The sequence below is a fragment of the Corvus moneduloides genome, chromosome 6 (genome assembly GCF_009650955.1).
Source record: "Corvus moneduloides isolate bCorMon1 chromosome 6, bCorMon1.pri, whole genome shotgun sequence".
Lineage (NCBI taxonomy): Eukaryota > Metazoa > Chordata > Aves > Passeriformes > Corvidae > Corvus > Corvus moneduloides.
In genome coordinates, this window is record NC_045481.1 from 38005122 (window position 1) to 38030503 (window position 25382).

General features: G+C 40.0%; 1 protein-coding gene across 2 annotated transcripts; it reads right to left on the reverse strand.

Annotated features, from left to right (window-relative positions):
- Window positions 1–1884: 1884 nt before the first annotated feature.
- On the reverse strand, window positions 1885–21923 carry CHP1 (calcineurin like EF-hand protein 1). 2 transcript variants are annotated; one of them, XM_032112194.1, is made up of 7 exons: window positions 21683–21923; window positions 15505–15577; window positions 8369–8449; window positions 6979–7106; window positions 6042–6103; window positions 4989–5111; window positions 1885–3685 (listed from the first exon to the last, which is right to left on the reverse strand). In XM_032112194.1, exons 1-7 carry the CDS (start codon window positions 21747–21749, stop codon window positions 3632–3634), a joined length of 588 nt encoding a protein of 195 aa, XP_031968085.1. In that variant the 5' UTR covers window positions 21750–21923; the 3' UTR covers window positions 1885–3631. The 2 variants fall into 2 exon arrangements, with proteins under 2 accessions (XP_031968085.1, XP_031968084.1); XM_032112193.1 differs by lacking the exon at window positions 21683–21923 and adding an exon at window positions 19627–19807.
- Window positions 21924–25382: the final 3459 nt, after the last annotated feature.

Here is a 25382-nt window from a genome sequence, read left to right on the forward strand (position 1 = left end):
CCGTCCGGCTCTGGCGGCGATTGGCCAGCGGCGCCGCCCATCACGGAGGCTGCCCTCCCGCCTCCAAGGCGGCCCTCTCTGATTCGCCCGGGGAGGGCACAGGAAAGGGATTGGCTCGAGCGGCGGGAGCGGGACCGGCCCGGGCGAGCCCTCCGGTGACCGCCCCGCGGATTTAAAGGGGCCGCTCCAGAAGGGCGGCAAGAGGGGTGGTCTGGAATACCCGCCCCGCACCACCCGGTCTGGAAGGGAAGGGGTGAGGGGACATGGGGTCCCGGTCCAGCGGCCCTGCTGAGCTCACCGAGCAGCGTGGTTGCCCCGGAAGGCGGCCTTCAGTCATTCTGCCTTCAGTCATTCTGCCTTCAGTCATTCTGCCGGGTTTGTGTCATCCGCAAAAATAATTTATTTTAAAATTTTTTTTAGCAGCAGTAATTTTGCACTTAAAGCTGACGGGTGGATGTACTGAAGAGTGTGAAGAGGAGTACGTACCCATTCAGAAAACTCTAGAGAAACACCCCCGTCTCACCGTGATTCATCACAGATTACTACAAGCCATTTCGCTCGAAATCTTAACACGTGTGTTAAACATTTAACACACGCTTTTCTACCGCGTCACATTTTAGAGCAGACAGAAATGAAACACTTCTGCCAACTTAAATATTATACCCATATCCTATTTACAACCAAAGCTGTAGTTTCAAAGAACCAAAAGCAGACTTTTATGTTCCATTGTAAAGTTACAGAAGCTAACATAATTTTTAATCCTGCTCCTCATGAGTAAAATCCTGTATTTGGATTCTTTTCTTTTGCCCAGAGTTGTTGCCAAGCTAAGGGGCCTACAGGTTTCAGTACTGATTCAATATCAAACCTATTTCTGCTTTCTACAGTCTTCACAACATTCTGGTAACTGGTTTCAATAACATATTTCTTCAGTCAACCATCCAGTCAGTCTCAACATAAACTCCTGGCTGCAGATTTGAAAACAGACTTTCTCTCAGTAAACTGGAGAATGGTTCATCTGTATTTAAAATCCTATCCCTTATACTACTTTTTCAAAAGACAAAGATTAAATATTAAGTAGCTCTGCCTCTGAGCTGCCAACCCTATCCCTCTTCCACACTTTCACCTTCAAGATGACCTGTTCTCAAGACAAAATACTTCTATAAGCAACCAGGTATGCTAAAAATACTACTTTTGTGGAAATCTGCTTGTATCTGTACAGTTTAGTTTTGAACAAGTTTAAATTTAACAAATTTAAGATCTCAGGTCTCTAAAACTTCTCTTACTGTCTACCACCTTTTAAACTAGATGTTACATATATAGAATATTGAGTAAGATAGTTGCTTACATGTGACTTATTCTGCTAATAGCAAAGTTAGATTCTGATAGTTAGGGGTCTTTTAGTTTATTTCAGGAAGGTTGGTTGTTCTTTGATTGATTGTGTTTTGGGGTGGTTTTTTTTGCAGGGCATCTCTTAGATCATTTGTATTCACCTTCAAGCACGTTAGCAAAAATATCTGACATCGGAGGTGGGAGCTTGTAAGAACAGCTGTCACAAACCAGCCCTGCATGTCCTCTTCTGGAGCTCATGTTTGCACTGGTTTCTGCCAGCAGAATAAAGGATTATCAAGACTGAAAATAAGTTCAGTTATAAGAAACTGATCTGTAAGGCCTGCTAGCACCATTCTTACTGGTATTTAGTTTTTCCAGTAATTAAAGGATAGTTGGTTGCCATACAGGAATAGCTGGGGATTGGTTTGGTTTTGGTTTTTGTTTATACAGTGGAAGGTTTATTTATGGATTGATAAATACAATATCCAGTCTCACTGGGACAATAAGGCACAACTGTAGGATACAACTATAGAGCCAGAAGAGAGCAACACCTACTTCTAAGCAAATCACAAAGCTTACAAGCACTTTTTACTTTTCAGTCCATTAGCACTGTTACATTCTTATTTCACACGAGGTGGTTATAAATGTATAATGTTTCTTTCTCATACAGAGTAGAGGCTTTCAATTTACATTTCCTTCTGGAACCGTGCTGCACTCTGCAAAACTATGAAGTGCAACATTTTACTTTTGAATTCCTTAATTTAAAGCAAATCAAAAATCCTTCAGAGACTTTCATCCTTCAACAAAAGTGATGATTAAAGGAACTAAGAAAAAAGGAAACGCGCATTTGAGAGTAGTTTTGAGACTGGTAAGTATTTATAGAAACGTTAACACATAACAGAGAAGCAGTTATAACACCGATTCTTCAATAAAGAAGCTCCCAGGGTTTTTTGGTTTTATTGGAAGGATCTCCCATATTGTGGAATGCCCCAGCTGAACTACACGAGATCATTTGTCAATCTAGCCACAGTGAATTGTTACTATTGAACCTTCAAGGACTCTGATCTCTTGAATTTATCAGCATTATAGTAATAGTATTAATCATCTTACACTTGCAAAGAGATTTGTATAGAAATACATTGTGAAATATCTGGGATAATATGAACTTTCCCAAATTGTATTCTTATGCCAGAGCTTTCTTAAATACAGCTACCACCCTCAACACAAATATAACAGACCGGGACTTTCATTATGGAAAATATAAATAATTACTCATTATGCAGGCCACTATAATTGGGGAAAAAAACCCCATTAAATCAGTTTCATGATTTCATGTTTCATTAACACTATTACCAGGGGGCAGTTACAGAACTAAGATTTTGGCATGACTGGTTTTCTTGCATTTTGTATACTGGTAAACAAATTTACACTTTCAGAAGCAAAACCACCCTGATGAGGGGAGGGATCCTAGATGAAAACAATCTGGAGAGGACACTTCATGGTCCACTGGCTGTCAAGCCTGCAAGCTACACAAAGGAAGAAACAAGTTTCTGCCTCTGCTACTTGAACAGTTCAAGTGACTTAGTGCAGAATTCCTATTCCTTTTAAGAACACTACAGCCTGTCCCCACCATAGATTCTACTATTGTCCCTGTGAATTCGTTCCACAAAGAACAAAATCTATTCACATTAATTTAAAGTACTCAAAGCTATCATCATGCATTTGTGCTAGTTGTACAATGAAGCCATAGTAATTGAGAAGTTCTCCAGTAAAAGGCAGATTTAGAAGCAGCGAAGAAACAAATCTGCATATAAAGAGCCAAATAGGAAAGGGGCAAAAAAAAAATTTAAAAAAAGGCAGCTGTAATGTGGCAAAAGTGAATCATTATCAATGCACCTAGTATTTGAGTAGATACTTGTCTCCGAAATGTCTCAGAGGGCACTTCTGTGGCATGTTCCTGTTTTTCCATTCTCAGATTCAGAGCTCAGAAGAATCAGTTTGTAGATTAAACAGTAGTGTATAAGGAGAGACATTTTACTGAAACAGTAGTGCAGAAGGAGACAAGAGAAAGGGCAAAAAACCCAGGATGAACAACATTAAAAAAAGCTCCTTTTCCAAGTTGCATGGCAGCCATTTCCCTTTCTTCCTGTTGCACAGGGAATGTTCACATTGGTAGAACAAATCAGGGAGGGGTTGGAGATGTATATGCACCAGTGGCAATGCTCTGGGGTATGGTGCTAAGGAGAAAATGAAGTTCTATTCATTATATAGTTGGAGTAGAAAGGAATAGGTTCTCCATCCATCAGTGAAGAAATCGAATGCTCATTTTCTGCTCTACATCCACCTTCTCCAAAACCTGCAATAAAATTGAGGAACAGTTACTTAAGTTACTGGACATCTCTCCTACAAGGTTTCTTATTCTAATATTGAGGAAATGGGCAGGAACATGGGATGTCTTCAATTCAGCATGCCAGTCCTTCATCCAGATAGAGACTGCTGTTTCTCAGTGTCAGCTAAGGTCCTTCCAAGGGAAGGAATTTCAGCCATCAAAGCCACAAGGCTGTCAGTGAAAATGTAACTAATGCAGTTTCAGTCTGCCAACAACGCAGAAAGGCCTGGACTTCCAGAACTAGATTGTGTGGTAATGCCCGGCCAGGAAACACAAGGGAGAACGGAGTAGAGAACAGGACATGAGCAATCACTGAAGAGCAAAAATCAAGACCAGAGCACCACTAATGCAGATCACTGTAAGACTGGAGTGGCAAGTTCATTCACTAAATTGCTATTAACACTGAGGCATGAAGACATTACTCTGCTCCAGGCTGTTTCAGGCAGTAGACTTCAGTGCTCCAAGGTAAGAGTAATTTACATTTTAAGAGACCTCTGGAAGTCTTCTAGTCCAACCCCTCAATTCCTACTTAAAGCAGGACCTGCTAAATCAGGTTGCTCAGGGCCTTGTCCTGGTTAAACTTTAAATATCTCCAAGGGAGGAATTTCTACATCTTTCAGAAGCTATGACCATCCTCTTAGTAAAAAGTTTTCATTAAAGCAAACCACAGTTCCCCATGCTGCAACTTGTTTCTGTTCTTTTTATTATCTCCAAGATAAGTCTAGTTCCTCTTGTCAATAGCATCCCATTAGGTAGTTGAAATTGTTCTGCTACAGGACAACTTTCTCCACTGACTATCTAAGGGCTCCCTACTGTTACCTATTTCTGACTATGAAAACATGTAATTCAAAGTATCAGAGCTAGGAACTTCGATACCAGTATTAGCGGTGTTGCTAACAGATGAAATCTGCAAATGAAAACTGATCAGTGCTATTACAGCAGAAGAATTAATCTGTTCTAACTGTGCTAGTCAGGCTACTTGTGTAGAAAGAAGCAGTTGCAAAACAAAAAGTGAAAATTCTTCAGTATATTCAGGGCTGTAGCTTTATGTAAGAGTATAAAGAAACATGTGGACTAATTATTAGCACCGACAGTATTAAAAAAAATACAAAATGTGACTAATAAAGGGAAGAAAAAGCTAGCAGAAGGCTTTGCCCAAATGCAGGCGCAAGTATTTCAATGACTTCCTCTCTGTTCTCATTTGCATTTGTTTGAATGACTTGCTCATTACTGAGCAGTTTCATTTAGTCATAGTTTACAGTTTACAAACCTTTACAAATTCTGCAAAGGAGATGGCACTATCTCCATCTTGATCAGCTTCCTGGATTGTCCTGTCAGCAATGCTGCCCAGCTGTTCATCAGAAATATTTACACCAACCATCATCCGTAATACCTGTAGCATACAACATAACCATCACTGACACAGGAACACAAGTATTCTTAGTGCTTTCTTCTTGTGTGTACTGTCAAAATAACCCCACACAAGATTTTCATTGAAGTAATTTCTAGACAGACTTCTGTTGTTCTTTGTACATTAAGTCTTTCAGGAAATACAGGTATCTTTTGCAGCCACCGTTGACAAAGAATCCTGCTTTTTCACTAGGCAGCAGGAAGAGGCAGAAGCAAGAGGAATCTTTTGGAACTAGGAAAGAGTCTTTCTGTCCAATGCTTCTACTTTTTTTCCCCAGAAAACATACCAGCATTTGATTGAATATCTGCTGCTTGAGATGTTTACCTACAGGAATCACAGTCCAGTGACAACTGCTGTTACCCTCCACAGTCAGTAAAGCATTTTCTGAGCAGATAGAAGAGGGCAGTTCCAGTCAAAAGCAAACCTTTTTCTTACATCAGGAACCACAAATTGCCATGTGTACTTCCCAGGATTAGTAGCATGTAATTACTCCCAGCACAAGCCCAGTTTCATACATATGCAGCACTGACGAACTTTGATTACCTTTGCTGCAATTTCAAAAAGTTTTATTCTATTGAGAAGATGCACAGAGGATCAGGCAAACAACCTAATCCACCTCAGTGACTGTCCTTTTGAAATCCTTTTAGAAGCACCTTTGAAAGTTAGAGAAGGTAGTTCTTAAGGTGCTTAGTGTATTTGTTGAATATTTAGGTGTCACTTCCAACAGGATCTGCCTAGCTAAGAATAAAGTCCCATACGATATCTAAAGCTTTAAGGCAGAGGTAAGCAAAGCCACCACATTACTCCAGCAGTTCTTTTGAGGACACTCTTGCAACTCCCCTCATCTAAGTGGGTATGAAGTCACAGAGAACATCATGATTGAGTCATTCAAAGCAACCCTGTGCTACTTACCTGGAGAAGCTCATCCCTGGAAATCTTGTCATCTTTATCTAGATCGTATAATCGAAAAGCAACTACAGGGAAGAAAGAAAGAGCAGTTGAATTCAAGTGCCATTATTTTTCTTCATAACAATAAATTTATCTAAAAGAAAACCAACACAATTAAGTACTTGTAAATTATTTTATGAGAATTAGCTTAGAATTTAGGTCACCATAAAACTCATGCCCAGTTCCATAAAGTGTTATTACCAGACACAGAAATAGCATTATTGCCAATAATGGAAAAATTTTATGTTCACAAGCACTCTGCTTGATATTTCCTCAAAACCCCAAGTCATGGAAGAATAATTATCACTAAGATACATTCAGTCCTTTAATTTCAGAGCCAACCATTTTTACATTACCAATCATTCTATTTGACTATATTCTGGATGAGATATGACAGAAATTTTAAGTGCTCTGAGGACTGTTGCCAACTTTGATTAGCAAGAAAGAGCATTCTGCTCATATACTGTAGGCAGACATCCAAATACTTAAGAAAGTACTCAGCCGAAGGTGGGGAAAAAGCCACTATATTATATGGAAGAACTGGAGAAATAAGAAGAAAAGCTCATTCATGTATGGGATGTGGCTTCAAAATGTGAAATAATTTTGAATACAAACTATTTTGAAACACTTCTGAGACATTTTGCAAAGCATATATACATTACTCAAGAGTCAACCAATTCCACCAAATTCTAACATACCAATGGCTCAATTGTTGACATTCTGAACAGATAAGCTTCCAAGTAAATTTTAAAAAAAGTCAGGCATTAGAAGGTATCATTCCACAGGAAATGCAAAAGATCCCAAGCCCCTTTCCTCCCTTCCTAAGGGGAAAAAAAAAAACCCAACCCAACCAAAACCAAGGAAAAATAATTGATTCTATAGGAAGGTTCCCATTTCTTACAGTGGAGCTTGTTACTTCTGCTGTTCAGTGGTTCTGGTCCATTCTGGTCTTTGCTCTTTTCATTATCTTCTATGGGTCGGAAGTGGGCTAGCGTCCTCATGAATCCACGGAAATTCACCTGGTCCTCTCTGTGTAAGCATTTCAGCGGGTCAGTTTTTAGCATACCTTATACAGGCTCTTCATTTCAGTAAAGAAGACTATTAATATCTGAAGCATCAAGACCATGTGAACTCTTCCATTCCCACCTCCCCAGGGTTTGGCTGCCTATGCTGTTGCAAGCTGGGATTGTGCTGTTATGAAGTATGATGTATAAAAAAAAAGAAGCTCAGAGAAGTCTTACTGAGGACTCCCCTTCCCTTACCTGCAAAATCTGTTTAAGCTGAAGCCCTTACTCTTAGCCACTGCCTGAGCTATGCTGCTGCTATGCCGGAATGTAGCAATGTACCTTGCTGATCTGGACCCTAATTCCCTGGATTGACTTGATACTAGTTTCACCACTGTCAAGCACTGGACTGTTGGTTGACTTGACAACAGTCACTGGACCTCCTCTGCTCTTTGTGTTCAGGTGCGTGCCCTTCTTCACCAAGTACATCACCCTGTCCACCTTTGCTGTCACCCTTGGCTCCTGCCTGTGAGGCTGTCACTGCTTACCACTCTCTGACAACAGAGTTCTCTTTTCTAGTTTCGGTGGGAACCAGCCATGTAAATACTTCCCAGGATGCCTGCTTTCTATTCAGTAAACCCTGCCTGGTTTTAGCTGATATTATGACTTGATTAGACAATCTGATCTCCATCAATCAGTAATGACAACTATGTTCAAGAGGAGAAGCAATTCCATAGAACAATCCAGAGAGGTACAATGAAGAGAGACAATACTGCAAATTCGATCATCTCTTTGGATTTGTGTTAGAAGTGTCTTAGTCTATGTCTTAAATGTAATAAAAACCTAAAATCAACCAACCAAAAAAGCCAATCTAATAACAATGGTACACTTACCATAGCAGACACAAGAAGACCAAATTAGTTAATTGTAATGCTGCTTTACACAGAATAGCATTGATACAAGTTTGCTTTAAGAACTAAAGTCCATACATGGCCTGGAATTTCCTCAAAAGTGGTCAGTAGTTTAGGAAGAGTGGAAAACTGTGACAGAAGCCTGAGTTTGTCAATAAATAAAGCACAAAAAAGTGTTGTAAAGAATTTCTCTTTAGAGAATTAAGATATGCTGAGGAAACAATGTACCCACACACATTGCATGGCAAGTTTGAGGTGTTAGGTTATTAGCAAATTCAAATTCTGTCCCTTAATTATCAGCATTTCACTCCTATGAAAACTTCAGATGAACTACAAATTTTGTGCCTGCTCACAAATTCAGTTTGTTGCAACTCACCCTTCTGGAAAGAAGGCATTGATAATTCTGTCTCCGAGTGGATTGATGGCAAGCTCTGGAATCCGCTGGAAATCTTCACGGCTAAGTAAAGCAAGAACACAAGGAGTCAGCATAAAGCTGAAGTCAGAGAAGCTGCTTAAAAAGAATTCACAGTAAAACATCCATGGAATTCTATTTCTGCAGCAAGACACTTGGTGATTTTGAAAACGTAACTTTTAAAATAATTTTTTCTTTATGACGAATGGCACAAAATAAAGCAAAAGACAATGCCAAACCTATATTCCATTACAAACTAGAAGTGCTCATTTATCATGTTAACACCACTTCTCAGGCACTAACATCATTTGTGCTAGAAACCTTACTGTAATGATGCCAACTAGTTTGCAATGTAAGAAAAGGAAAGCTTCTGAAGTTGCTTTGAAAGAAATTATGGCTCCAAGATGAAAATATTGATTGGGTTTTTTTAATCATTATTTTGGTACTTAATCATACGAGTTGTCATGACTTTTCCAGACTGCCTCATTTCAGATTCTGGAAGAATACCATACTTCTCCAAGCCTACTATAGGTCATTAGAATGTTCCAATAGATTTTTTTTGTTGTTGTTTGTTTATGCAACAAATCTATATTTTATAATAAATGCCAAATTTCAGATTATTTTAGTTTCAACCAAGCAGTACTCCTATTTTGAAGTGGTAAATCTACACTTTTACAGGCACCTATACACCAGATATAACTTCACCAGTACAGGCAAATACTCAGTTCTCTTGCCAGCCATTCTCTTTTCTGCTCGTGATTATATGTACACAGCACAATATAAACACAGCTATGCTTACACTTCTTCTGATCTGAAAGACATCATGAATTGTACTGTATACACATTTTAGAACAGAAGGACATGAACACAGGCTTCATTCTCCTATTAGAATTGCACTAATATTTTCTCTTTTCTTTCAACCTAACAGACTGTCAGTGACAGGAAAGTGGATAATCTTGGTGTGAGCAAGGCAGACACACCAAATGTGTCTTAGTGAGCAGGTTTGGTTGGTTTGCTTTTCCCTACAACAGAACACAGCAACTTATCAGTTAGTACAAGATGTACTTCATAATAATTTAGATTTTAAATTGCAAACAGTGAAGCGGTTAAGCTGTAAAAACCCTCCACCCTATCCTGTCTGGATGCATAACTTGACATTTCCTGCCCAATCTCCAGAAATACTGGCAGTTCCCTTCAAGTCAAATGCAGTCCTGCTGGTTTTGAAGTTGGGGTCAAAGTCTCAAACTTGGTTACTAAATGTTTGCTACTGTTCAAAACTATGCTCACTAACTAAACTGGCAACAAGGTCTGATTCATGACATCACTAAAGCAAAAAAGTGGCTTAATAAAGTAAACACAAACCAATTTTCAGATTATTTAAATATACAAGCCTTTTATAATGCTGTGATATTAAAGACAGGATAAAAAAGAAATTGGCTGACCTTATCACCAGTCTCGCTCAGGAAAGGCAGAGAAGCAAGATGTTCTAGTTTTAAATGTATTCTAAAGCACTTCTTGCACCCAATCACCACCACAGCACTGTTAAGACTCCCAATTACAGTGCATCTGTTACAACGTGGTTAAACTGTTTGACCTTCTAACAGAGAGACCTGACCATATTTTTAAGTTATCCCAGCAAAATTCTGCTCTGACCAGGTCTGTTATTTTTAATAGGCAAAGTTAACATCTATTTAGCACAATCAACTTGTTACCAGACCCTTCAGGACTGCTGCATTTTAAGCTACAGCTGAAGGTCAAAGTATGCATTAGTGATTTAAGCAGGAGATGCAATGATGTGGAAAGCCTATGTCCTAATAACAGTATTTTAACAATAGAACTTCAGTGTCAATGCTAACTTTATAACCCTAAAGCAGCAGCTACCCTCTCTTCCATGTAGAGCAAAATCCTAATGATTCAAAATTTTTTACTTGCATATCGTGACTTTTTACTATTCAGCCTCAGTATACACTTGGCATTTCAGCCTCCAGTGATTCCGTTTTCTAACAGATTAACAATTAACCACAAAAAACTCCCCAGGTTTCAAATCTATTTGTCCTGTCATTATCAGGATTGCAGTAGAGCACTTTTGCTTATTAAGAGCACATTACTGAGTGTTATAACTGAAATAGCTGCAATAGCCATAAAAGCAAATGAATGTGTGAGGTAAATTATTCTCCACTTTATAAAGCTAAGCTTTCCTGCATTCATTAGGGACCAACTTCACCTGGCTGATGCTGGAGCTTACACAGAACTTAATACCCTCTACTTCTTATGTGTTCATGGGCAACAAGGCTCTTCTAAGCTATCTTTCCATGAACCTGGCTCTTATGAAATCTTTGCTTAAATGCAACATACAAAGCAATCTTTAACTGCATGTAAACATTATGCAGGCCAACCATTTAATACATATGCCAGTGGATTCATAATTATATGTACTTTACAGCAAAGAATTTGTAGATTCTAAGCAAGGCAAGTATTCCTAAGCATAAGTACTCCCTCCAAGGCACAGAGCAGACCCCTACTGTAAAGGTGGTTCTGCCTTATCCCAAAGGCTGCAAGAAGCCTGCAAGACCCTTTCTTCCCTTCCATTTCTGGTTGTTCATTCTTCTGTTACTTCTGTATGGTAGCAAAGCACTGTTCCCTCAGCAGGGATGAGGACGGGTATCTAGAGCTGAGGGAAAGTAAAATTATGGAAAGGAAAAAAACCCCACATACATGCACATCAGAAGTGGTAGAGGAAAGGAAAGATGCCCAGAGGATATAGGTAACAAGAAATTACTTGAAGAAGGGAAATAATTAAAAGTAGTAAGGTGTATCATACAAATTGGTCAAAAATATTTAAGAGGTGACTACTGAAGAGGTTCCATTGCTTCCTTCCACTACTAACATCAGCTTTGTCATTCATCTAACCTTTTGGTGGTCTAATGTATCCCCCATAAAAATCTCCCTACTTTCCTCCTCTCCAATTATCCTTCTGTTGAATTTGCAACTTGAGGCAGTCCCAAAAACTTCAAAAAATCTAAGAGCACCACAGCTGACAATGAAGTGCTGGAAGCCTGGAGAAGTTACAGGGAAAGAATACTAATATCCCCCTCTTTTGGGGTTGCATCAGCCATCTCATCTAACCCCATCCTTACACATGCTCTACACAAATTATAACTGAAATAGCTTAACTAACAGAGCACTAATTGGTTCATAAACATAAGGCCAAGAAGTACGCAAAAAGGTGATAATTAGATGAGCAATAAGGAAGGAAAGAAAAAAGGCAGCATGCATAAAGTGTGGTTGAAGATGGAAGTATAGACTATTCTTGTATCCTGTCTTTTCCAATCCAAACCCATATCCTTCCTGTCTTTTCTATTTTAGATAAAGCTAAAAATGCTTTGCATTTTCTTGAGAAAAAGTAAAGAATTCCACATTCAGAGAGCTAGCTTTTATGTTTTACAATCTTGCAGTATCAGTTTGAACTAATAAGAACAAGCCTGACACCTTTCCAGACCCAGATGGTTCAGTCAGCTGACAAAGACTGACAGATGGCCTGGCTGGCTCATGTTACCCTTCTCTCAGGATCAGAGGCTTTCTGAAGTTCTCCAGCAGACACGTGTGAACAGCTTTCATAAGCATGAGACCTGCATAAACAGCTCAGTGTGTCTATTCTCTGTATGTACCAGCTTTCAGAACATTTGCCCTTCCTTCCTTCTTCCACACTTACCAGGCTATACCCATTACTGTATAGTAAAAACTACTTCTCAAGTGCTTAACCTGTCTTTTCCCCAGTGCACAAGAAACTACTGTTAAGTGGGAGGTTCCATAAAAAACTTACATACAAAGATACCAGTTTAGATAAGTATCTCCCTTTATAGCTCTATACATGTCTGTCTAGAGCTACTTACTAGTAGATAAACTTTGGAACAAAGGTATTCTTGTGCGGTGTACAGTACAGTACCAGTGCAACAAGGAGACTCACTAAGCAATTACATACTTATCCTGTTCATGCTATATTATTTCCTCCTATTGGAAATCAGCATGTAAGTAAGGAAACATGCACACTGGTTTCCTCCTGAGCTATAGTTAGGATGTAGACAGAACAAGTATGTTCCAGATTTCATCATTTAGATGTAGCTATGGACATCCAGGGGTGTCAATCTTTTGTTTTGGCAACTCAGCATGTTGCAATATTGAAATCAAAGGTGACAAAAGAGTTTCCAAGAACAGTTTTGTCCTGTCTTTTCCAACATGGTTTTGTTCAGATGGTGGAAGTCTGAGGGAACTTAATAATTTTGTTTAGCAAAAGTGAAGCTAAGGAAAAATATAAAATTTTTCTACAATTTTAAAGAAAGGTGAAGGCAAACCTGACATTTTTACCTTTACAGGTAAAAATGGCTGTAGTCTCTTAGAGAATAAATATGTGAGAGGGAAAAAAGGAAGCAAAAACCAAAAATGTTTTGAAGACCAAGTTTTGTTTTTATCAATAATCATCTCTAATATTTCATTTATGTAACTCTTTAAAAACAAAGTGCCTTGAAATTACACATAGGTACACTGGCTAGAAACATGTGGCTAAGAAAGATTTCTGCTTTTGATTAATTTTATAGGTTTTTTTAATGGAACTTCTATAGTTCCATAACCACCAGGATTAATCATCATCTACCAGATCTTCTGTACGAAGCGCTCTTTACTTTGCCCTTCTTCAGAAGGGTGGTACACATTTAAAGATTTATTTCATGCCATAAAGAACTGCCTAACACATCTTTTCCTAATCATGGTCACATGAGTGATTTTGTCATGTTTGATTTATAAGTCAAGGTATAAGTCATCCTTACGGAAACAGTAATTCTTGCTCACAGGAAACAGACAGAAGACATACCCTCTAAACTGTTTGGTGGTAGTAAGCAAGGCAAAACTTCCTCTTACTTGTCTTAAAGCAGCAAGTTCTCTTTGAGCTGTAGCTCAGAAACCAACATCTATGACCTTCCAAGCTGTAGTTCTTGCTCTCTCCTCGTTCTTTTATGTCTCAGGAAGCAGTTTTCTATTACTTAAACTTAATAGTTCCTATATTTTGTGGGTACCAGAACAAGTTTAAAAAATTGAATGCCACTTTTAAGGCAGACATGTTTGAGAGTGGGCAATGCTCAGGGGCCAAGACTGCAAGTTAAAGGATCACAATAAGCACAGTTGCTGGGATTTTCCAAACCTCCACTTCCTTTCCTAAGTACCATATGATTATCAACAATGGAAGTCTAACTCCTCCTGATGCGTAATACTGCGAAACTGAACATTGTGCAACAGACATTTATAACATATTTAATCAATTACTCCTCTTACATAAACTGAGTACAATCACTTTGCAGTTTATACAAGCCTTATGGAATCAGTAAGTGAATTCAGTGTTGGAGGAGAACACGGAGGAGTTGAGGAAGAACACGTCCTGTGTTGAAATTGTGCTAGACTAATCTGATAGCCATCACCTTTATCCATCAATGAATATTAAACTCACACGTAAAGTTTGAAAAGGCTGTTAATGTTCTTTCCCAAATAATTTTAAACATAAGGAGTATTAACTTTATCCACAATGTCATCAGTTGATCTCTACATCAGAATTGCCAGTGCTACAATTCATATAATACATTGGCTTTAGTGTCAGAGTGGGCTTTTGGAAGTTCCTGCATATCCCATCCCAAGCCAATTTTTCACATGCTCAATCCATTTAGTCATCCCTTCAGCTATGCAAGTCTAGAAATCAGTACAGACACAGTTCAAATCACTGGAGTCAATCAGCTTCAAAACCTATGCAAGCCAAAAGAGGAGGGAGAGCATTTTTAACCCAAAATAATCACTCTGTAGTTGTTTACCATACAATTCCACATCCAATTACTTAAATGCTGAGAAGTCAGCAATTTGTGGCACCAGAAGGAACTGCGCATTTCCTTCAGGAAAGGAAATTGCAGTAAGCCAAAAGTACTGCCAAAGACCATGTATCTTACAACTTGCCACTTTGATCTTTTAAGAGGTGATTCCAGCATTACAGTTACACCTATAGCTTTTCTGGGTTTATAGTGCATCCTACAGTCATATTTTACAAGATCACATACAAAACCTCAGGTGATGCCTGAATCACTGAATTTGACTGGGAGAGAGCTGCTATGAAAGAAATTAACTCCGTAAGAGCCAGATCTCACATGTGCTACAACAAGGTCCCTTTCCCCTTCCTACTCTCTCCTGCATTCTTCTCCAGCTTTCCTGTGCACTGTGGCTATATGGTGAATGGGAAACAAAATCCAGGAGAGTAGAGAAGGCTACAGAAAAACAACAGCAGGCAGAGATATATTTTAACAGGCCATGATCTCACCACAGTTTACCTTTTGGTTGAGAATACTCTTTCCAGCAGACTTGGTCCATCAAAATGAAAAATATTTTGCAGATAAAGTTAAAGACTCATCTTTATTTAATTGACTAAGCTGTAAGAAACAAGATCACTTCTGTAGCTTTCAAACTGTAGACAGGAAACAAACACTAAAGATCTTAGAATATCCTACACTACCACTTTAAAGAATAGAATGTTTGTTTAGTCACACTGACTTGGTTCCAGCTCTTTTTTATTTTTGAGCATACTAACAGATATGGGTGGTCAACAAGAGGTGCAAAGCTAAATATAGTAAATGGATTGAAGATCCAAGTATGGTTAAAAGACATTGGATATCAGAAACAAGTAAGTATAGACCTTTTTTCTTATGAAAGCCAGGAGAAACATGATACAGCAGAACCATTCTCGGAATAAATATTAGAGGCAACATATAAAGAAAGGTGAGAAAGAACAATCTGAAAGTGTTGTTTCACAATTCTGAACATTTTTATAAGACTTTGAATACCAAATCTGTACTTTCTCATATTAACTGCTACAAAACTTCAACACTACAGTAAAGACAGTTGGTACTTAGAGCACCTCAGTTCAACAATTAAACTTTTCATGTAGACAGTAGGTATGAAAGAACTTGTTACAACAGCCTCAATGATTTACCAATGAGAAAAACATGCAGACATCCTGCAACAGCAAGCCACCAATACAGATGTGCCAATGCAAGTACAGCTGAATTACCCACCTAAGAGTGCCATTTTCTCCTTTGTCCAGACTGGTGAATCGACTGTACAAGCGGGTGATTTGACTGTGGGAGACTGAAAAAAAAGGAAAGAAGATGACAAATTAGCATGTCAATGATTCCTCATAGGAGCAGACCTCATTACACTGCACTACACTGCTGCCAGAAGCTGTTCAAAAAAGAGATCACACAGAACCAGTTACATTGAAAGCACATGACAATAAGCATTTAGGGACTTTGTGAGCTATAAATCATAGCTTAATATTCAAGAATCTACAAATTAGCTCATTCTGCAAAAATATGTCTAACTTCGTCTTCTACCCATTTCTATTTTTGATCTTTAACAATTTTTTGTTATCTGACTCAGTATATGTCAATTAAAAAGAAAAAAATATTTGATTCACAGTTCCACTTTATTTTCTTTAATTCCTTTATGGCTAGAAATAATCTGGACACAGCCTACACTGATGACCTCTATATCACTCATGACACTGAAGACCCCTGCTATAGTACCTTTGCTTCTCTTTTGTTTATCTCTATTCCCATTGTCTTTTTTCCACCTAAAAATGGAAAGTGAACTCAGTTTCTCTGCATCTGGAAAGTGGTCAGAGAGGCTTTACTTTTTACTTTACTATTCTTCCTTTACAGGACTGCTGAAATCTAAACATTATGGGAGTCATAGAATAAGAGAATAACCTGAGTTGGAAGGGACCCAGAATGATCATCTGAGTCCAGCTCCTGGCCCTGCACAGCACCATCCCCAAGAACCACACCATGTGTCTGAAAGCATTGGCCAAACACTTCATGAACTGTGTCAGGCTGGTGCCATGACCACTTCCCTGAGGAGCCTGTTCCAGTGCCCAACCACCCTCTGGGTGAAGAGCCTTGTCCTAATATCCAACCGAAACCTCCCATCACAGCTTTATGCTCTTCCCTCAGGTCCTATCACTGATCACCAGAGAGCAGAGATGAGGAAGGCTTTGTTTCAGAACCTGGAGCCAAAGATAGATTTATTATTAAATTTAATAGTATTGTTTAGATCCTGCATTAGACCAGCAATACTTTGGTGCCCAGCCCTCTGTTGTGTTAAGATCTCTCTCTGCCTTCGAGGGAGTCAACAGCTCCTCCCAATTTAGTGCCACTGGCAAACTTACTTAGTATGCCTTAGAGTCCTATGTCCAAGTTGTTTAGAAAGATGCTAAGGAGTACTGGCCCCTGAAATGGAGCCCTGCACAACCCCATTAGTGACTGGTCACTAGCCTGATGTTACCCCATTCACTGTAACCCTTTGCGCCCAACCCAGGAGCCAATTGCTCATGAAATAAATTACCAGGTTTCTAGAACATTGAATTAAAAATTTAAAAGCCTATTTCTAAAGAAATTTGAGAAGGAGTTGGGATACAAAGCAAGCAAGTTATTGCAGACTTTTAAAATCTGCAATTTGAAACACAAATTACAAAGGCAGTATTAAGTTCAGCATAACTGTGTCAACATTACCAAGATACTAGACAACCCAAGATATTAGACAACTAGATCTTTAGTCTGTGATGTGAGTGGGATGTACCTATACAGAACAGCAATTCCTTTAACACTGAAAGAACACTTGTCCTGGTTTCAGCTGGGACAGAGTTAGTTTTCTTCTTAGTAACGGGTACAGTGCTGTGGTTTTTGGATTTCATAAGAGAATAACAATGACAACACACTGTTGCTTTGGCTGTTGCTAAGTAGTGCCTACCCTAAGCCAAGGGCTTCTCAGCTTCCCAGGCTCTGCCAATGAGGAGGTGCACAAAAAGCTGAGGGGGAGTACAGCCAGAACAGCTGACCCGAACTGGCCAAAGAGATCTTCTGTACCACAGCACATCATGTCCGGTGCACACTGAGGGAATTGGCCTGGAGGGGCCGATTGCTGCTTGGGGACAGGCTGCGCATTGGTCAACAGAGGGTGAGCAGTTGTACTGTGCTTCACTTGTCTTTCTTGGCTTTCATTTCTCTTTCTATCCCCTTTTCATTACAATTAGCATTATCATTGTTATCATTAACATTTTTGTAATTATTGTATTTTACTTTATTTCAACTCTTAAACTGTTCTTATCTCAAACCATGCATTTTACCTCCCCTCTGCCCAAGCTTCTCTTCTCCCACCTTGACAGGGAGTGAGCAAGCATCTGCGTGGTACTTAAGTTTTCAGCTGAGGTTAAACCACAACAAGGCCCTACAGGAGATCTTGACTTCTCAGTCTCTTCTGATGAAGTTAATAAACACATGAAATAAGACTGAACTGAATGTTAATGATTACTCAGTAAAGGTATGATTGTCTACAATGCTAAACTAGGACTTAATGTCCTTTTCAGATTTAGGTTTTTTAAAAAGCCATCACCAGGACATGCACAATGCTTTTCTTACTTACTAAAACTTACTTGGGAAGAGGTTGCACAGAAATTGTTTGATCTGTGACAAACGAGGCAAATTTCTTTTTTAAGGTCTGTTCTTTCTTTCTCGAGGCTATTTTGTTTAGGTTCCCTCCTTCAGCATGACCTGCCAGCAACTGGGTTTTCACCTCCCCCCCACCTTCTTGTCTCCTCGGCAACTTTCATTCTTTGCATAGGATTGGGCAAATTGCTCAATTCACCTAAGGCAACTTCTCTACAATCAGACTGGGCAGCTTGCTCCCTTTCAAGTTAAGTAACACACACATAGAAAACAAGTACCGGTACTCTAAAGACTTCAAACTTCTGCATTTCTGATTTAGTGTTTTAGATACCATAACAACAACTGATGGTGAAAAAAAGAAGGCAGGAGTTAGATCTCCTATTAGAAGCCCCATACTCCCACTCCTCCCTGTAAACAAAGAAGGTGATGAGAATTCTGCTTAGCTACCATTCCCAAACTAATGTCAGCATCTCCATTTTTGGAACAGCTAGTATGTGAGAAATAGTACGTAGCTGTTCACAGGAGAAGTGGTATTTTCATTAACGTCATACTAAGCAAAAAGCATATCATAGCTCTGTGAGAAAGGAGGATGATTCAGGTCTACCACGGTGTTGTGTCATAATTTCTTTTTGGCTCTCATCCCTCACAAAAGCTGTGTCACTGGACATTTTTCAGTGCATTTGCATGCAAACATAAAGATTCTCCTGCATACCATAGAAGAATTAAGACCTACAATTTATGAGTTTATGAATTTATGCTTCTTGAAAATCCAAGGTTAAGGCTTAAAGCTAGCTGAAACACCGTTTTATCTATACTGCTAGCCCAATAAGATCCTTCTAAAAATTTAGGGTCAAGACCTCTAAATTAGGAGTTGCTCCCTCTATTTTACTTATGTTAAATCATTGTAAAGTTTTTAGCAATTAGACACTCTTGTCTACAACAGTAGCATAAACTCATATAAATATATTTATATACTTAGTAAAATATATAAATATCCATCAGAAAAATATATTATCTGCTACCATGCAAGCATTTTTTTCTCCTAAATTTAGGTATGAGCATTAGTTTATTATTAATCCTTAGGTACAGTGCTTCAAAGCATGGAAACAAAGGGTGTGAACCAAATAGTTTGAATACTGTTACATTCCAACAGCTTTCCAAAAGCTTGCAACAGAATGCGGACAAGCAACGTCTTGGGCCTCCCATTTTTTTTTACAGTTGTTACTGAAATATCAAAGCAATTAGGATGACTTCAAGGTGTTTTCATGCTCAAATTTCAAAATATTTATATGCAAAGCAAACAATTTCCATACAACATCATGTGAGATTTAGGTCTGTTAACTTCAGGCTTCGCACCTGCTACTGAGAACCTGACGCCTTACCTTTGCAGATGTCTCTGAACTTATGCTACAAAGTGCTTTTCACTACAGCCAAAAAAAATCTAGAATTTTAATCCAAGCAAATTTCATTCAAGAGATAGTCATTGCATAGCTTTTGAAAGACTATGCTTCAAGTCCCCTAAAACACATGTTCTTCACCAGCTCTGCTAAAGAACATTAACATACAGTTTCTCACTCATGTCAGAATCATTAGCTATTCAGTTTTGTGCTACATGAAATTGAGCAGAAGTTATATAATTCCACAGTTGAACTCAATAGAATTGGTTAAGTATTCTACTCAGTGCTTCACATCTACCCCAGATGAACTGTAGAAAACATGTTTCACAGTAAAGAGGCCAAAAAAGAATCCCTGGGAGCACTTTATCAGACCACCAGTTCAAGACGGACTTGTAATGCTGCTGCCAGATTTTTTCACGTCTACGAAGTCTCTTTCTCAAACTCTTCAGTAGCTGAAGTACCATCGGCCTCAAGTTTCCAACAGAACACAGCAGTCTATTCAGTAACACTACCTTAGCATTCGGCCTGTGAACTTTGATCCAGATAACCAGTGTTGGGGCTTTTTCCCACCTTGTATAAGTGTTTTCACCTATATGAAGTGTATAACACTGCTAACAGCTTGGTGGAATTTTGCATCTGGCTAGAGAAGTATAAAAAGCAGAGAAAAATCATGTTCCTAAACAGCAGTTACAGACTGGGGACAAGAAGAAAATAATTGATAAATCAATGAGACACACTGCGATGACTTACAAGCAAGCATGAGTCAGAGATTAGCAATGGCTGATTAACAAAATGGTATTACTTATAAAATTGACTAGATAAAAACATGGGGAAAATGAACAAAACTGAGGTCACAAAGCTAAAACCCACTGATCATAACTTTGATCACACTCTGATCATACAAGAAAAGAATTTAGAGGCTAACTAGAGTCAGGGGGTTTTATTGCTTAGGATGCCTATATAGGCATCTTAATGGTATTTATTTAACAATCATGTAAGTAAAATTTTAGGAATAAAACACCACAGACAATAAATCAAGTAGCAGCATGAGGAAAAATGTAAAACCTTTTGGAAAAATATTCCAGATTTGGGGTTTGGCTTTTGAAGCATCTAAGTGAGAGGAGGCTACCTTTAGTCCATGATCTTTAAAGATTAAAAGAAAAAAGCCACAGTAGGTTATTGCTGGATAAGCAGACTTTGACATTCCTAGGCTTGTTTATCACAGCCTTCCTGTAGAAGGTTTTCATGACAGACGGAAAAAGGATCATGGAAACTATGTTAGCTCACGCAGACTGCCACTACACTAGCACCAGCGATGTCTTAATATTGTTCTTTTCTGTAGCCACTCATTTTCCTGACACAAATAAACTAACATCTAAGAAGAATATATAACACCATTTATATTGGAAAGAAAACTGAGGAAAGCATATTCAAGTAGCAAGAACAGATAAGAAGGCATATGCAGAAGAAAAATGTTAGCTGGGCACAGCATGTTTACCTGAGAAGTTTCCTGGGGAAACAAACAGCAAAGTGCTACCTATGGTGTCATCATGACCTCTGCTCCCAAACTAGTTAGGAGGGCATCCTCCATTTACTATCATTTACTATTTGCTAGAACTCTCAGGCAACTATTCTATCACACAAATTAACAACACTGGAGTTTCACCCTCTCTAAGGTATTTTATGTTTATGGAGAACAAATCGATCAAATACTGTAGGCTAAACTATCTAAATACTAGAGTCCAGGTTGAATAATGCTCTCCCAATTGCTGACTAGTACAGAAATTTTCACTTCTTTTTAGTTAGCCACACCTGTCTCTCACAAGTTACTTCACTTCCTTTATGGTTTAAATGCCACACAACATTCATTCTGAATACCCTTACAGCAATTTTAGCACTAGCCCATGAAACAAATAACACCTGGGGGAAAAAATTACTATCCAACAACAGTTTCTCTGGGCTAAAAACCTGAGAGAAACTCCAGCACCAGACATCGAGACAGACAACTCTTCAAAACCCAAGGAGCTACCTCTGACCGAATAAAATACTGCACGCACCAAGAGCACTGCTTCCCTTCCCTTCCACTGGGATCTCGCTGCTGCTACCGGCAGCGGCGCTTCCCAGGTTTCCGCGGGCCTGCCAGACACGTCCGGCCCCGGGGGCTGTGGGTGCCTGGCCCCGGGCACTGCCCCGACGCGAACGCCGCTGCCGCGCAAGGCAGGGCCCCCCGGCCCGAGGGACTGCGAGCGGCCCCGCTCCGGCCGCCGATCCCGCGGCACTTCCCGCCCCGCTCCGGCCGCCGATCCCGCGGCATTTCCCGCCCCGCCCCGCCGCACTCAGGCCCCCGCACTCACAGCCCGTCTCCTTCTTGATCTCCTCAATCTCCTCGTCCCGCAGCAGAGTGGACGCGCGGGAACCCATCGCGGCCGCTGGGCCCGAGGGGAAGGGAAGGGAGGGGCCGGGGGAAGAGTTACGCAGCCGAACAGCAGCGACGGCGGTGCCACAGCCGCTCCCGGCACAGGCCCGACCGCGGCCGCCCCGCTGCTCTGAGGCGGAAGGCGAACGCGCACCGACTGTCGCGGCCCCGCCCGCCGCCTCCGCCCGGCCCGGCCCGGCCCGGCCCGGCCCGGCCCCGCCCGCCTCCGCCCGCCCCTCACACGCCTCGCGGCCGCCCACGAGCCCCGCGCGCAGGCGTGTGGAAAGCTCCTGTGCACAGCGGGAGAGCGGCCGCTTAAAGTAACTGCTTTGTTGTTTCTTTCCCAAGTTAATAGCAGTGCTTGGTGCTATGGTCTTGCTTTGTTTTGCAAATCGCAGAATCACAGAACGGGTAAGGTCGGAAGAGACCGCAGTAGGTCACCTGGTCCAACCTCCCCGCTCAAGCAGGGTCATCCTACAGCAGATGGCACAGGATTCCATCCAGATGATTCTTGAATATCTCCAGTGAGGGAGACTCCACAACGTCTCTGGGCAACCTGTTCCAGTGCATTGCCACCTGCACAGTAAAGAAGTTTTTCCTCATGTTCAGTTGCAGCTTCCTGTGCATCCATTTCTGCCCATTGCCTCTTGTCCTGTTGCTTGGCACAACTGAGCAGAGCCTGGCTCCATCCTCTGACACCCTCCCTTCAGATACTGATAGATTTTGATGAAGTCCACACTCAATCATCTCTTCTTGAGGCTGAACAGGCCCAGCTCCCTCAGCCTTTCCTCACAAAAGAGATGCTCCAGTTGGCCATTCATCCTCGTTGCACTCCACTGGACCCACTCCAGGAGCTCCATGTCTCTCTTGTACTGAGGAGCCCAGAATGGGACACAGCACTCCAGATGTGGCCTCCTCACCAGGGCTGAGTAGAGCAGAATCACCTCCCTGGACCTGCTGGCAATGCTCTTCCTAATGCACCCCAGGACACCATTGGCCTTCTTGGCCACATGGACACTGCTGGCTCAGGGACAGCTTGTTGTCCACCAGGACCCCGAGGTCTTTCTCTGCAGAGCTGCTTTCCAGCAGGTCAGAGGTAATGATAAATTTTTTACCCCAAAGAATGGAACCTGATGTATGTCTGTATTTTTTTCCCCTCCTTCATTTCAGTGAAGAACTTGGAAACTGGCAGAAGCACTTTAAGATTAAGGATCATTTTTGGTCGTGGAATAGTCAATGGTGAGGCTTTGCTTACTGCATTTGGAGCAGGGGGGTCGTGCCCACCTATAGGTCATCATTTTAATTCCTTTTTTGGGTCACATCTGAATTATTCAGTTTCATTTTTTCTCCAAAAATCAGTAGGAATTAAAACGGTGTATAAATCACACAGCTTTTGTTCCCCCATTATCTGTAAGTGAAATAATAATAATAACTCACTTTGGGAAGGTCTTGGGACTGTATTGCATTAAAGCTTACTGGTTAAATAATAATAGTTAATGTCCAATGAGACTGCTAATGAAAGTAACTATTCCAAAGGTAATCAGTTGAGATGAGTGCCCCCTATTTATATTCTGAAGGCAAGTTCATTGTATATGTTGTTGTATATGTGCAAAACTTTCCCCTATGGATTGTGCTGGGAAGTTAAAATGCCTAAAGTTCATGTTAATTTGGTCTTACTTTTATTTGCTCAGGCAAAAGCATGTCTGTTAAATGATCTGTTTATCTCCTTCACTAATGGCATAAATATGGGATTGTTTAAGAAAAACATTTCTAATGTACGAAGGTCCTGTGCATTTCTATTGGCATCTGCTTTGCTTTGGGGACAGGAGAAAAGTGCTGAGGGGGAACTAGCTAGAAGGCATCTACTGGACTTACCAAGTGATTAACTTACTCCATTCTGCCTTTTTCTACATACTTGCTTTATGCTATATGTAATAGTCTGTAAATTAATTAGCTGTAGTTCAATACTGACTTTGTTCCTGATGGGATGTTTAAGTCATTAGTCTTAAGTAGTCTTTAACAAGCGTTCAAATGTTGCTTTTCAGCACTAGAATATAAATTGTTTCTGTCATTGAATTAACCAGATTCAGGGAGGGGAACAGCAATGCTTTTCGAGTATATTGAAATGCTTCCTGCCTTTCACACGAGGAGAAGGGAAGCGATGTACTTGCTGGCGGAGCCACAACATTGAGTATAATTCTGATTTTCAAACTCAGTTGTGCCAAGTCTGTTTTTCTCAGCTCTAAAGAGGTGAACAAGGTGGTGGGTATATGGTAAAAGGTTCTTCCAAACTATTGTTTACAATTCTTATCTCTCACATTTTTCTTTGGGTTTTTTTTTTTTTTTTTTTTTTGGTTGCTTGGTTTTGGTTTTGGTTTTGGTTTTTGTGTCCCAGTAGTATTCCTAGGTAGAATTTGCTTGGTTTGTTTCCTTGTCAGCTTGTGGTTTCAGGGAGAATTTCCTATGAGCATTTCAACTGTGGTGGAACAGTTCCAGAACAATTGCACAGGAAAGTTAGAGTTATATAGATGCTCTCAAAACATTTATAATTGTGCCTTCAGAAAGCTAGTAAAAATATGTTTCAAACTCCTGCAGACCCATGCTCCTAGATGGCTTTGCTTTGAGTCTTTTCACAAGACCACATTTGAATAGTTTATTCTTCCTTATGGTCCTGTGATGCTACCATTTTTTATGACTTTAGTAACTTCCATTTGATTACAGTAAAGTTTCAGTGATGCAACTTGGTTTTTCATAGTGGTGAACTTGTATAATTGCCCTCCAATTAACTAACTAATGGATCAAATATTAATGATTCAGGGTAAAGACTTACAGATATTTAAATTGTGTGCTTCTTGGGCTCCAGTCAGGTACTTCATTCTTTGTCCCTTGAACTCCAGCTTACCTTAAGACTGTAGCTGATCTTTGTAGTGAACATCTGTTCAAATTCTGCTTTCCTGTTTTATTTTCAGAATAAATGTGAAATTTTATCTGAGATAGGGGCTCTTTTGTGGAAAATAAGCTTATTGTTGGGTAGCTTCAGGATCTTCTGTAAGAACCATGCATGCTGAATTAAGGAGTTGCTTCATATACAGCAGTTAATTTTCTGAACAGAGGTAGAGGGTATTGCATGAAATATTTCTCTTTCACATTTCACCAGCATGGACATTTTAATGATGTTTTGACTTCTGTGTTTTGTTTGATTGTCTTGCTTGTTCAGGTGCACTTAAGGTGTTGAAGTGAACAAACAAACAGACACAGGACCAAGCAGATTGTGGTCTATGGAGTTCTCCCTGTGTTTCCTTAGAGAGCCATCTCAGGGCCTCAGATCGCTCAAAATATTCCCTCGGAGATAGTGTGGATATTAGTCAAGCAATGTACCTAGTCTTTGTTTTAGACAATGTTTTTCCCCGAGACTGTTATCTCTTGGTTTGTCTGAACAGGATGTATTTTGAGAGAACAATGGTAACACAAAGGTAGGTACAGAGCTTGTTATCTGCAGACATCAGAAGGAAACTGACCTGCTTTCCAAAATGTTTATCCTGTAGCTGTTATCAAACGTAAAAGTGGCTGAGCAGCACAACTGATCTTTTGGAGAAATCAAAAGGGCTTCAGCCAGTGAGCATTCCTTTTGGTGACTA

Bases quoted from the DNA above. Each gene is read 5' to 3' on its own strand.
- CHP1 (XM_032112193.1), bottom strand. From the start codon at position 19,792: ATGGTACTTCAGCTACTGAAGAGTTTGAGAAAGAGACTTCGTAGACGT. The intron at 7,107-8,368 runs GTGAGTTGCAAC...ATGCTTACACAG, and splicing joins AATGCCTTCTTTCCAGAAGG to AGAGGACCAGGTGAATTTCC. The intron at 3,686-4,988 runs GTTTGTAAACTG...ATTTTATTGCAG, and splicing joins CCTTTGCAGAATTTGTAAAG to GTTTTGGAGAAGGTGGATGT.